The sequence below is a fragment of the Xyrauchen texanus genome, chromosome 17 (genome assembly GCF_025860055.1).
Source record: "Xyrauchen texanus isolate HMW12.3.18 chromosome 17, RBS_HiC_50CHRs, whole genome shotgun sequence".
In the NCBI taxonomy this organism is placed as follows: domain Eukaryota; kingdom Metazoa; phylum Chordata; class Actinopteri; order Cypriniformes; family Catostomidae; genus Xyrauchen; species Xyrauchen texanus.
The window spans coordinates 38,057,783-38,072,385 of record NC_068292.1 but is presented as its reverse complement, the minus strand read 5'-3'; the positions used below and the strand labels follow the sequence as shown (position 1 = coordinate 38,072,385).

The window sequence follows — 14,603 nt, the reverse complement described above, 5'->3', positions numbered from 1 at the left end:
TCTATATCTTCTGTTTCTTAAACCTGGGAAACAGCACACCATCATGATAACCTATGTAGGGTGTTGGTATTTTTTTTTACAGAAATAAAGAAATAATTCATTTAAAATCACATAAGTTCCCCCCTAGTGGCAAGCAGAGATGATCATGAGCATGCGAGTAGACAGTTAGTGGTTTGTTCAGTAAAGCTGGACCTCAGTGAGTCTGTGCGTGATCGTGGGAGACTCGCATCAGCTCACTGCCCACTCCACGCCCACGCAGAGTCTCCCAAACTCTCGGTCGCAGGAGGAGAGATGCTGTGGGGGATGTAAGACACGGGGATCGGTAGACAGCAATTGGATTCTCGGGCGAAAATCAGCCGCTCTGATGGCATGAAGACAGCAGATAGACGGTGAGACTGTCTTGGGATACTCTCCTGCAAGTGTTTCTGTTCAGCTGTGGGCCACATTTCTATTTAAGTTCATTAATTTAATCGCATTATTACAATTTCTATAATTATTGTAACTCAAGCTATAAAAATAGAGTTGCTATTAACGTTCTCAGCTGCTCATCAGTGCTCAAAATAAGCAGAAGTACATATATTTTTCAGTGATATCTTAATTTTGTCTTTTTATAATTTACATTTAACCTCATTTATAGTGCAATTTTCGGCGAGTCGTTTGATGATGTGTAGGCATCCGAATATGAAAAGGTTTCACCAGGTGATAAAGGAGCTGCTCGTTTTAGGTGGAGGTTGAAACAGATGTTTTAGCGGAGGAATGATGTTCATGGTGCTGCAGCTGTTCGCTTCATAACCATTGCGGTGTGAACAGCACCGCATTCAATGCACCGCAATTCGGATTCTTGTCTGGTGGTAGGCTATTTCATTTCGATTTCTCTAAACGGAAAAGATGATCAGTTGGAGAATATTCTTTCTCGCATTTTACGTAACAAAAAAGTACAGTATAACCATTTCGTGTGGCATTTGGTGCACTTAAAACTGCTCTGACAGATGTTTGAAGTGTGTGTGTGTGGTATTGGGAAGTTCATTTGTGTACACAGAAGCTTTGCGTCAGTCAGAGAGCTGACGTGAATACACAACTAATTTGATGCTTCGAGACTAAAAATAGTCGTGGGGCTCGAGATATGTGCATGTGCATAAATCCACTCTAAAACACAGGACACATTATGCATTTGTCTGGTTTGCTTTTAAGTTCTGTTTTACGAGTGAAGTGAGATCAGAACCGCGGACAGCGACACAGAATCTCTTTCGACCAATTGTAGCAGGTAGGGCCGTTCACATCGGACGTGTTTTTGTGTCCGTTTGCGATGTTTTCAATTGTTTTTCATTTTCAACATGCGTTCATGTTTTTAGACGGTGTGCCCAAGTTTAAAGGAACTTTTAAAAATGCGTCTTTTGATTTGTTTCGCTGCGTAGCTTTTCAGCGCAAGAACGCGTTCGGTCTGAACGACCATTTGCTCTTAATTAATCTAATTAAATGAGCTCTGAACTTGAATTAATTTTTCACAAACATATAATTTTTTTTTTTTTGCTCTGTAGGCTACATAATGTCATACTTGGTCAATTTGGAAAACATCTAATCTAATAATGTGTCATCGTATGTCGAAGTACAGTACAATACCTAGGTTGATCCCATATTGATAAGTTAACATGGTGTCTTTGGAGTTCCACCATGTAAATACATGATAATAGTATCGTTATGTTCCATGGTATAAACTCAAATATATCGAAGTACCATGGGTGGTCAAATTCTTCTTTAAAATTTGTTTACTTCAGTGATTATGTAAGGCATTTCCCCTTTTTGCTGGATTTCTCAGTCACATGAAACATCCTATCTGTTTGTGCTGTTTGTATTTCTGAAGTCTGTAGTTTGAGAACAGAGAATGCATTGGTATGCAGTTATGTGCAAGGAGATGCAAAGATTGCTCTTGAATTGGAAGAGAATTCATTCTCATCTCTGTAAATTCCTGAACTCTCCATCTAGTTGAGTCAGGTTTTGTTGTCATTCATCTCATTACTGACCAAGTGTACTCCACTGGAACCTCAGCACAACATGTACAATCAGCACAACATGTACAATGACAACTGACCATAAACATGCCAACGTAAACAGTAAACAAGAAACTCAAAGAGCAATAAATGCAGTCCAGAGGACATGTCAGGACCACTTAGAAAATTTAGTATGAAGGAGATAATCTCATTGCCCCTCTGCAGGGTGGTTCTCTTTGAAGCTGCCAATATGAGCGATGAATTGCTTCAGCGGTTCTGATGTGACTGGGTCACAGGGTCATCAGAGCACTGCTGATAGATGTTCTCCGAGCTGCTGTAAAAGTGAGTGCACCTGCTTAGATCTGTGTGATCTAATGAGGCAAGCAGTGGCTTAAAGTCACCACAGAGCTCATGGGAATGGCAGGGGGCACTAATGCCTGACTGCAAAGCCTCTTTTTTTTTTCACAAAACCTCCAATGCAGGCTTGAGTCGCACACTGTTGTTACATAAAAAGAGAAAGTCAAGCAGTGGGGGTTCTCAGAGGCATGAGAATGAAGACATGATATTCATTTCCATCATCTGTCTGAAGAGCAGAGAGAATTAGATATAATTTGTCCCTACAAGACAGCTCAGTGTGTCGTCTCCCTCTCTCAGAGCGGTACAATCACACACCCTCAGCAAGTGTTCCTCGACATGATGCAAAATTGGCAAGTTTATTTTGGTATTATTAATGTCAAACAGCTCTCCACTCACCTTATCGATAGGTACACACACACACACACACACACACACACACACATACTTGTTGTGTTTCCATGTTTTATGGGGACTTTCCAGACATAATGGTTTTTATACTGTACAAACTTTATATTCTATCCCCTAAACCTAACCCTCACAGAAAACTTTCTGCATTTTTAAATTTTCAAAAAACATAATTTAGAATGATTTATAAGCTGTTTTCCTCATGGGGACCGACAAAATGTTTTACTATCCTTATGGGGACATTTGGTCCCCACAAAGTGATAAATACATGCTCACACACACACACACACACACACACACACACACACACACACACACACACACACACACACACTTGTACATGCATGCACTTCCACAAGAAAAGCTGTTAAAAGCAAAGAGAACATGATGAAATGATGGCGAACTGTTTGTCTACACACAAAGGCATTTAATCTGCGTGCATCAATACAAAAAAGTGTGCAAAACGTAAGAACAGCATCTCTATTATTTCCTAAGCAACATACTGTAACATCTGTTTTGGAGTTTAGTAAACAAGCGAATAATTGCATCACAGAGGACAGAGTGATTGAATCTGATCTGTTTTTTTTCTGTCTTCCATTGTTCGGACCAAACAGACCTCAAAGTAATGCCATTATGGGTTTCTATCCAAATGTTTAAACATTTTAAAGCACATTCCTCAAAATATGATTACAGAAAATGCGCAGCATTGTACATTTCCATCCACTACTATTTTGAGCTGAATGATCTCTTTGGTTTGGGCAGAATTCGATTTGCGGTTTTGGAGAAATTATAATTTTTTTTCTTAAATACTAACAGGTGACACCGCAGAATGAATGTAACACATTTTTATAATGATGGCGCCAGCCTCCATATACCTGAATAAGCTACTTCCAAATGTCAAGGGCTATGTTAGAAGAAATGGAAATGTAGCAGTAGTTCAGGGAGACTCACGTGGTAAACATCATCGGTTCATTCATAATTTCCTTTAACCAATTACTGTTCACCTCTTGCTTTAATGGTCTGCCAGAAGCGAACCATTCTGCTGCCATCAGGTGTCAATTCTTTCTTCAACTTACTATGTCCGACATCACTGCTCCTTACCTTATTTCCAGGATCAGCAGCTCAAGTCTGCAATTCTGGAATCTCAGTTAGATCGCGGCCCTCTTGGAATAATAATAGATATGGTAGCGAGGCATCTCTGTTAACCCCGATCTATCCAGACCACAGGTGAACCAACTCACATAACGTCTTGGGAAGCCGCCTTCCCTCCCTGACTATGTCGCCACTCTATTTCAACTTTCATCAAATCTGTCGGGCATAAACTATCAGCAAATCCGGATTTTATCTAGATCTCAGTTATGTAGGAGACCTCCCTCAGTCCAGCCACCGCATGAATCTTTATCATATTCATAATTTTGCATTTATAGGATGGTTTAAGGGTCTTAGGCTTTCTGCTGGCAATGCTGTCTGGTCATCACAACCCTCATCTGCATCAATATCACATTCAAGCAGCAATATTTAATTTCCATAGAGCAATCGGCTCTCATAGTTTATGGTTGGCGAACACGTGTTTCACAACGTGACGACCGTGCCATGGCGGTTGAAGTTCACAATGCATGATTCAGTTACCGTGTTTCATGACTGAGGAAACCCCTATTGAGGAATCAAGATATATTATTCCTGCATGTTGTAATGCACAAATGCATATCGTACGGGGTCTATTACTCCATTCAAGTAAGATGACTCATTGTTTTGTTGGTCGCTCCTATCGCACTTAAATCACAAAGTGTTTCTTACTTCATGTCTGCTTCCGCGTTCTCTAAATAAGGAAGCACCACACGTTGTTGCGCACCTCTTACACCTAGCGACAGGCTCCGCAGCTCATTTCATGCAGCACAATGCATTTTTCTGCCTTATATGATCAAGTGAAACAGGGATGTGATTCCTATTCCACAGTCATGTTTATGTTATATTTCTCATTAAGGCATTATTACTGTGCAGAAATGTGTATTATATCGCTCATAGTAAATAATGTATTCTCTTATCACTGTTCAGATCATGTTTCAATCAATGGGGACTTTCTAAGCATTAGGGCTTTATCAATGTTCCAAATTTCATAGCTCATTAGTTACATATAGTTTAACAACTATGTTAGCCTAAATACATTTTATTTTAGTATCATTGCATATCAGTCTTTGCTCCAATCACTTTTAATGTGCTCGTGGTTGGGGCAGTTACATTTAGCAGCAGGTAAGTAAGGTTTTGTTTAGTCATTGGATAAACCATTGCTGGATTCCTTTTTTTTTTTTTTTCAAAGTGTTCATAATTTCAAAAGCTTGTTTAAATTCCACTACAGTTAATTTTCCATATCTGCTGGTAAGACATAGACTCCTCCTAGTTCTACAACTATGTTTGCCAAAATGCGTTATTCATTTATTTTTGAAGTTACAATGCATTTTGCGCTCCACTCCTTTCACTGTTAATATATTTGGGGTCAGGACAGCTTACATTTATCGGCAGGTAATTAAGATTTGTTCACTCTTGATACACCATGCTGGATTCGCATTTCTTACCAAGCAGATACTGAATATTCAGTTGACTGAATCTTTACATGTCATAGACCATGCATCCTGTTGCTGGTTTTACGGGCTTTATCAGAGCTTCGACTTCGAACGTCACGTCTTTTGCTTCACATACTTTAACCCCATACAAGGCTGGGCATGGTGCCTCACCAAAGCAAACATCAAGACGCTCCCAAAACCTATACCCACTCACCCCACTGACAGGCCCATTTCGGCATCATGTGGTTAAATTTATTCACTGTCCGGCTCACAACTGTGTATAGAAGTAGTCCCCACATTTAATTCTCTGTTGGCAGGATAATCTGAATCCTTCCAATATTTCTTCTGTCTGTATTCTCTGCTCCTCTATTCCTGTGCCACTGACAGATCCACACTGTATGTTTAAACCCTTTTGCCCCTGCTAGATTCCGCTAAAGATTTGATAAGGCATGATATTGCCCCCTCTACGCTCAAAGTTTATGATTCTGCTTGGTCTCAATATTCTTCATTTAGCAACACTCACAAGACCTCGTTATTCCCAGTGCTAGTGTCAACTGTCTATGATTTCATTGCTTCCTGTTTTAACATCTGATTATTGAAATCTTCATCCATTAATAAAATGGTGGTGGGCATTCAGATGTCATACACTCAAACTCCACAGTCTTTACTTCTTTCCATCCATCTGGCTAATTCTAAGAGGTATCAGAAAAATGTTCCCTACCATTCCTGATAAACAGCTTCCTATCACTTTAGACATCCTACACCTCCTTATTTCCTATCCCAGAGCAGGTTTTTCTAAATTTGATGACATTCTTTTAGAAGCAGTTTTTCTCATGGCATTTTATGGCTTTTTGAGGTGTGGGGAATTCTCGTCACATTCTCTAGTTTTCCTGCCTTCTTGACATTTAACCTTTTCTGATAGGGTTTTTTTGTTGTTGTTGTTGAATAAAATTAATATTTATATTCCTTAAACAATCTTAATTCTTGTCAAAAACAAAAACAGTTTAGATCAGTGGTTCTCAACCTTTTTTGAACAAACGCCCTCTGACCTCTTCATGATCCTCCAATCACGTGAACAATAACGTAACTAACCTAAATGGCCAATGAAAAAGCAGCGGTCGTTCGCGCACTCAATTAGTCAATGTATACTAGGCTTCAAATTTGAATAGCCTACAAACGGTCATTTGATTTCAAATGACGAACAAAGACGACAACAGCTCGGCCACCTGAACTGAACTGAAGAAAAAAACAACGTCAAAAACAGCCACTTTTTTTAATTAATTATGGTCATTAGTGTGAGCCCTGAGCACTAATTATGCGCCTAATTATGTATTCCACGTTATGTACAGAAAAAGCCGGTGAAAGCGCGCCTCTATTTTGCGCTGAAAATTCTCTGCCTCTTAAAAGCATGTGTAACTTAGGAAGCGGCTCTCCTGGCATATCCTCCTGGTGAAGTGGCAGCAGTAATCCGAGCAAGACGAAGACATAGGCTAAGGAGAAGAGCTGAAAAGATTTTTGCGCAGGCCGCCTGTTGAGTACCTCTGAGTAACGCCCCCCTCTCTGCTGCCTCGTTCACACCGCCCCCCAACACTGTCCAAACGCCCCCTAGGGGGCGGTACCGCCCCCGTTGAGAAACGCTGGTTTAGATCATGGTTGCATCATTTCAATATCTAAAATTCCTGATAAGTCCTTTTGCCCATATGCCTCGATGATATATTATCTTAAATCACAGAATCATGTTTCAGCTGCCTCCCCCTTATTTATTCATTCTTCGGGGGACCCCGTGATTCGCCACTGGTTTGCATCTCATCTTTTCGACATGCTAATATGCTGTGGTCTCTCCCCTTGAGCATATTCTGGCCATTCCTTCAGGATTGGAGCCGCTACAGCAGCTGCTCCATGAGGTCTTCCTGATTCTTCCTTTAAGATGCTGGGACGATGGTCTTTTTCACCATACAAGACATACATATGGCTCAACCTGCAATCAACCAAGCTCAGCTCATATTAAGCAATTCATGAAAGGTACCATTTTCGTACAACTCATTGCAAGCATTGTTTACTCTTTTCAAGGGTTTTGCACAACCAACGCCCCCTTCCCGTCATGTGTAATAAGATTTGGTTATCCTTTTCAAGGGTATTGCACAACCCCCAATCCTAGGGGTCCTAGGATTAAAAGTATTTCAGGGGTAGACTCCTCGCTCCTGCTGTCTTCCCCGGCAGGAATCTTTGGTTTGCAAAAATTTTCCTAGACTGTCAGAAGGGGGCTTACGCCAAGGAGACTTTACTTTATTATTTTATTGTTGATCAATAAACTGTTAATCACTTTATGCTATGCTGTTCCAAGACTCTCTGATGGAAATGGAAGCACAAGCGGTAGTTCTGTTAGGGAGACTACTGCGAAACACTTCATCAGTTCATTCATACTTTTATTTAACCAATCACTGTTCACCTCTTTCTTTAAAGGTCTGCCAGCAGCCAACCACTCTGCTACCTTCAGGTTTCAATGTGGAAACCGCCTCCTCCCCACCACCTCCAGCAAGTCTTCGTCTGACGGGGGTAAGCTCCTCGACCCTGCCATCTTCCCTGGCAGGATTTGATGGTTTACTAAAGTCTACCCGGACCGTCAGCTGGGGGGTTATGCCACGCAGCCTTTACTTTATTATTTCATTGTTCAACAATAAATTGTTATTCCCTTTATGCTATGCTGTTCCGAGTCTTTCTGATAGAATTGCTTTGATTTGAGAAGGAGTGTAAGGAAGGTAACTTATGCATAAACATTTAAGATAATTTTTTGAGTTTTAGCGTGCGCATATTATGTGTTTCCATTCAGGTTTTCTTAAGTGTCAAATAAAAATGTGTACAATAATAGTTGGATGGAAACCTAGTAATTGATTGTTGCTATGTTAGGTTGTTCGGGTTGCTCAAAGAAGCAGAGCAAGTTTTTGATTATACCACAGAGACAGTTTTAGGGGAAATCAACTTACACACGGCTACTTATAGTTAACTCTATATATTAAGCTGGGTTAAGGTATACTTTAACATAAAAAAATTGCACACTACATCTTTATGGAATACTGCACTTTATTATGTTCTTGATACTCTCCTCGCTAGAGCATGTAAACAGGCTGACTATAATGCATAGATCAGGTCAGCATGCACACCTGGGTTTCGGTTAGGCTGATCTCCAGAGAGACAATGCCTGTCCTAAGTCTTTATGGCATAGTTCTTCAGTGAGTCGATCATGGAGATGAGTCATCCATGCTGCCTGTGTGTGAGACAGGAGATTAACCTCACCCTCTCAAATGCTGTAGACACTTAAAGTTGGATTTTTGAGATTATACTTTCCTCACCACATCCTATAATCAGTATGCAAAAATGGCACTCCTCTTGCCTTCCTGGGCTGAGCTGGCTCTGATTTCACAGAGAATTCCTTAAGAGGGGAGGCAGGAGGAGCAGCTCGGCGTGTGTGGGTGTATCATGTGATGCTGGAGGGAGGTGAATTCTGCACAGCTCACACACACACTCTCAATGATGCCACGGCTTTCATATCTCTACTCCATATCACCAAAGCCCAGGGTCTTTCTGCAGAGAAGTAGAGAGAAGACCAATCAAATGATGTGTACAGAGAGTTTGACAGAATGTCTCGTTTCAGTTTTGACATCAGATCAGATCAGATTTTATAGGAATAAGCACATTTTCACTGTGGATGATACATTTCTCACTTCAGGTGTGAGAAATACCAAAATAGTAGAAACACCTCAAATTTATCTTGTATGTTTCTCCTTTCCACCGCTGTCCCCAGAACAGTCATTTAACGTCACCAGCTTCAAGAGCTACAACACCCTGACAACTCACTGACAATACAAGATCTACAGCCAACCTATAGTCAAATCTATTTCACTCTCCTCCCTTGTTTGTGTAGCTCATTGATTAGTTTCTGTCTAAAAAGGAGGTGGGGCTCCTTCCTCATGGTGCCTATATCAATATGTTCTGTGATTTTGAGCTCATTGAATTTCAAATAAGTTTGAGCTGACTCAGAGGGCTGCGGCATGTTAATAACGCTGTTATTGGACTGCATGCCCGCATGCCCCACCCTCTGTTGCTTTCTAATCGTCTTATCAGGATAGTTTTTGTCATGATCTGCTGTGCACATTTGGTCTAGATCAAACATTGGACAATGGGAATCTTTCTGATTGAGGGTCACTGTGTACGTGTGCCCCAACATGGGGCATTTTAGATTTGCAGTTTTGGGGGTTTTATTGGTCTGGTAATTATAATAATCTTTCACACTAATCCTGGCACACGTCATTATTTTCTCAGCTCAGTAAAATGGTTAAATGTTGTAAATATGTTTAAAGGGATGGTTTACCCTAAACAAATGTTGACAGAATTTTCCTTTTTGAGTGAATTTTAATTTATCCCTCGTATGCAATTAGTACAGATAACAACACGTAGAACATGATTTTGGTTTGGGTACATCTGTGGTATTAGTGAGTGTTAGAAAATAAATGCATATTATAAATAATTTGTACATGTGCAGAGCTGGCTAAGCTTGTCAAAGTTCTTGATGCTCTTTGGGCTACTCAGGAAGTCAATTTTCTTTTCTTTACTGGACTGTCATTATCATCTCCTCTCCTGCATTTATTACAGAGAAAATGGAAAAGAGACTATTAAAGAGTGCAAGGCTGCACGTTGTGGCTGAACACAGTGTTCAGAACACAATAAAGTAAATAGACACCCCTTACCAGTGTGAATTATGTGCTTTGAGACTTTTGTGGGATTTTATTCGATAAGATTGTGTCAAATTGGTGTCTGTAGTTTTGCTAGGTAGGATGTGTTCCTGAATAAACATCTTTGTTGGTAATGGAACAATATTCCTGTCAAACAAAGCATAGTCCTAACATATTAGTAAGTAAGACACATACAGTTCAGTGCATACCAAGTCTATATCCTGCTTAAAAATCAGCAAGATGTTCATCATAAATTAATAGGGATCTTATAAATTACTTTTAGTTTTTTAGTACTGCCCTGAATAAGCTCCAATATTTGTCATATATTTACGTATATTCCATAAGTCAAGATAATACCTGAATTTACACAAATTAAACTGATCAAAAGTTTACATTCCCTTGCTTCTTAAAATGGTGTGTTGCTTCCTCGATGATCAGTTGATCAGTTTTGTGATAGTGGTGCATGAGTTTCTGCTTTCTTCTGAGCAGTGAAGCTGCCCGCTGTTCTAAAGAAATATCGTCCACGCTGACTACCAGTTCAAATCCAGGGTGTGCTGAGTGACCAGCTAGGTCTCCTAAGCAACCAAATTGGCCCGGTTGCTTTGGAGGTTAGAGTCGCATGGGGTAATCTCCTTGAGGTAGCGATTAGTGGTTCTCGCTTTCAATGGGGCACGTGGAAAGTTGTGCGTGGATCACAGAGAGTAGCATGAGCTCCACAAGCGGAGACTCGGTGGTGTCCCGCACAATGTGGCACGTGATAAGATGCGCGGACCGGCGGTCTCAGAAGCGGAGGCAACAGAGACTTGTCCTCCGCCACCTAGATTGAGGTGAGCCACCACGAGGACCTACTAAGTAGTGGGAATTGGGAAGTCCAAATTGGAATAAAACATTTTTTTTTTTTAATCGTCCAGGTACTACACATTCTTTGGTTTCCCAGCACCTCCTGCACATTTGACTTCTTTCCAACAGTGGCTATATGATATTGAAATCCAGCTTTTGAACTCATATACAACTATTATAAAAGTTGCAAACATTTATTGATGCTCAAGAAGACAACACACTATTTTAAGAACCAAGGGGATGCACGCTTTTGAACAGGATGATTTGTGTACATTTTTATTATATTGTCTTGTGGAATATATGTAAATATCTGTTATGTAGCTTCTGAAGGGCAATAATAAATAAAAATATGATCTTTCATCTCTAATATTTGTAGAAATTCTGCAAGCGGTATGTAAGTTTATGAGACAAATTGGGGGGTTATACATTTGATAAATTAACCAAACTATTTTTATATTAAACAGCAACTGTTCTTTATTAGTAAACTTAGGGGTTACAATTATGAGGCATATTTAAGGCATAGTTAAGCCAAAAAATTACAATTCTGTCACCATTTACTCACCCTCATATTGTTCCATATTGTTAGCCTCGGTCACCATTCACTTTTTCACAAATAAGATGCATTGATATTGAATGGTGACTTATGCTAACATTTCCATTTTGGGGGTACTACAGTATATATATATATATATATATATATATATATATATATATATATATATATATATATTATATTGTATATATATTATATTGAATTATAATTATCTTCTGCTCAGTGTGAATACTGCATAGGTATCCTATGAATCGTAACGCATCTTCAGACTTTTGTATACCTGCTTAGTGTCTTTTGCTTGTTTTTGTTCTAGGTTGACCAGAATCTGAGCTGGGATGTCCCAACTGTGCTGAGGCTGGAGGAGGAGAAGTGTGGAGATTCTAGGAATCTAGAGGAGGAGAGCGAGACACAATGGGTGATGGAGGTGCCTTGCACACGGAGGGCAATGCCCTTCTAAAGGCGGTGTTCCAGGGCAAACTACGCCTTGCACGCCTTCTACTGGAGGGTGGAGCTTATATTAATGAAGGGAACAAGAGAGGGGAGACGCCTATTATTGCAGCCTGTCTGGCAAGATATGACGATTCGCAGACCCGGCAGAGAATGGTGCGATACCTTCTGGAAAAGGGGGCAGACCCAAACATCCCTGACAAATCAGGTCGTACCGCCTTGATGCATGCGTGTGCAGAACAGGCAGGTAAAGAGGTGGTGGCACTTCTGTTGGAAAACGGAGCTGATCCCAGTTTGAAAGACTACAGCGGGGCCTCTGCACTCATACACGCCATCAATAGGGGTGACAGAGACACCCTCCGGGTCTTGTTGGATGCCTGCAAAGCTAAAGGCAAAGAGGTTATCATTATAACCACTGACACATCTCCTTCTGGCACTAAAAAGACTAAACAATATCTGAACTCCCCACCATCTCCAGGTGTGGTGGACAAAATATCACCTGCTTGCATGTCTCCATCTGAAGTGGAGATCCATACCTCTGGCTCAGCTCCTGGTGAGGAGGAGACTATCTTCAGCTTCGCTGTGAGTTCAGCACTCCCATTACCCTCCAGCAGACCACAGGGTGAGAGGAGACCGCCACCCCGCAAACTTTTAAAAAGACTTAACTCTGAGCCCTGGGGCCTGGTGGCTCCCTCTGTACTTGCTGAAAGAGCAGAGCGGATGGAGGGGGATTTAGCAGAAGAGGATAAGTTGGTCTCGGAGATGAATGGGCTGTCAGTCTCAGGTCCAGGCAGACCGCTTCTGTCCCGAAGGCACAGTATAGAAACCCATGACCCGTCCTCTCCTAAGCTGATGGACCGGTCCTGTTCTGAGGACTGTGCAGCACTGTATGGCCCATCTTGGGCCGATAAAGTCCATCAGCACCAGTCACTGTATCGAAGAAATACAGCCCCTGAGACCCAAGAGAATGCAGCACAGGCATTGGCCTGCATTCGTGCACTGCCACATTCCAAACTCACCCGCATGGAACACTATGAGTCAGACACCCCCCTATGCCCTGGCTCCATCCCTGGATCTCCAGATTCAGGACGCGTCTCTGTGGAGCGGCGCAAGTACAATGCCTCTCCTCTGTCCCTGCTCACAAGCTCTTCCCGGGAATCTCTGGAGAGCATTCCTAACTCTGTGTCTCCCATCACAATACGGAGACGTCCACCAGGGCTGTTGGAACGGCGAGGATCAGGCACTCTTCTCCTGGATCACATCTCCCACACACGACCTGGGTTCCTCCCTCCTCTCAACGTCAACCCCCAGCGACCCATTCCTGATATACGGGCCAATGGAAAACCCACTTCTCCCGTTCACTCTGGAAGCAAGATCCTACTGCCAGTTGCCCCTTCATCCCCAAAACGTGGGCCAGATTTCAAAATGAAGAAGAAACTGATGAGGAGACACTCGATGCAGACGGAGCAGATGAAGCAGCTTTCGACTTTCCGGGAAATCCTAACAGAAAAAGTGATGGAGATGAATGGAGATTGAGAGAAAGAGAAAAGAAGAGAGTTAGTGCTGGCCGAGAGGCCGTTTCATCTCCATCTTCTTTGAGACACACCTGCTCTGGTTCAATTTGGCTCCTACAGAACATACTGCATACATAACAAATAAGCATTTTGGAATTGGAATAATTTCCAAATTCAGATCATGGAAGAAAATTGGTCACTTTGATGCAGACCATTCTGATATTATTTGAATTATTCCTTGCCCATACAAATTCAGAAGGCGTAAAGATGAGACAGACCCATTTGTGTCAGTGGAATCTAATGATGTTGATGTTTGAATCTGCCGCAATTCTCAGACGAGACCTCACAGATTCTGTTTTCAACAGGTTTCTCTGTTATTAGCACTGTTAGAGCTTTCAGCTTTTTTACTGTTGTTGGTCTGTGATGTAATATTCTGTGGAATAATTGGGAAGATAATTCTTCTTGTTTTCCAATAATGTAAACATGTGTAGTTCAAAACTCAAAGGTTTATTTCTTCAAGCATAACAATAGACAAATATAAAGTAAAAAGTTAGTAATTGATTAAAGTAGATAAAAACTTTAAGTTAAAATTGAATTCTAAAATTAAAAAATCTACTTAAGGAAAATAGTGTTATAGAATTAAAATTTGTATATATATATATATATATATATATATATATATATATATATATATATATATATATATATATATATATATATATTTTTTTTTTTTTTTTTGTACAAAAGTTTCGGAATTTTGGTCATTGCAGAAATTCTATTTTGTCAATGACAAGCTTCCTGATTTTTCCATGGGATGTGCCCTAGAGACGAACGGAGATGGCTGACTGCTGCATATTCCTGTAAGAAATTACGTTTTTGATGAACTTTTAATTGCACAATGAAAGTGCAGAAACTAGTTTAAACTAGATAAGTATGAGAAGTGTTTTACAGGAATTATTATGTGATCTCTGATTTGATCACATCAATAAAAAAAAACTGTTACTACATAACAACATTTTTAAATTGTTCTATGTACTTTATGTTTCAGGGCTTTTGGATGGGCACCTATCATTCTTAAACTCTCCAAACAAAACAAGCAAAGTGCAATTCCTGAAACTCAAAATCAAAAAGACGCTTTTTGAAACCCATCCAAAACCCGTGCTGATCCGCCCTGAACCTTGTAATGGGAGAGGAGATAGAAACCCCTC

The 14,603-nt window shown here is 40.7% G+C and overlaps 1 protein-coding gene across 2 annotated transcripts; it reads left to right on the top strand.

Moving 5' to 3' along the window:
- Nucleotides 1-230: 230 nt before the first annotated feature.
- LOC127657933 (ankyrin repeat domain-containing protein 34A-like) lies at nucleotides 231-13,921 on the top strand. 2 transcript variants are annotated; one of them, XM_052146945.1, is made up of 3 exons: nucleotides 231-389; nucleotides 7,775-7,867; nucleotides 11,748-13,921. In XM_052146945.1, the coding sequence occupies exon 3, from the start codon at nucleotides 11,846-11,848 to the stop codon at nucleotides 13,415-13,417; it is 1,572 nt and encodes a 523-aa protein (XP_052002905.1). In that variant the 5' UTR covers nucleotides 231-389; nucleotides 7,775-7,867; nucleotides 11,748-11,845; the 3' UTR covers nucleotides 13,418-13,921. The 2 variants fall into 2 exon arrangements, with proteins under 2 accessions (XP_052002905.1, XP_052002904.1); XM_052146944.1 differs by lacking the exon at nucleotides 7,775-7,867.
- The last annotated feature ends 682 nt before the right edge of the window (nucleotides 13,922-14,603 follow it).

Bases quoted from the DNA above. Each gene is read 5' to 3' on its own strand.
- LOC127657933 (XM_052146944.1), top strand. From the start codon at position 11,846: ATGGGTGATGGAGGTGCCTTGCACACGGAGGGCAATGCCCTTCTAAAG.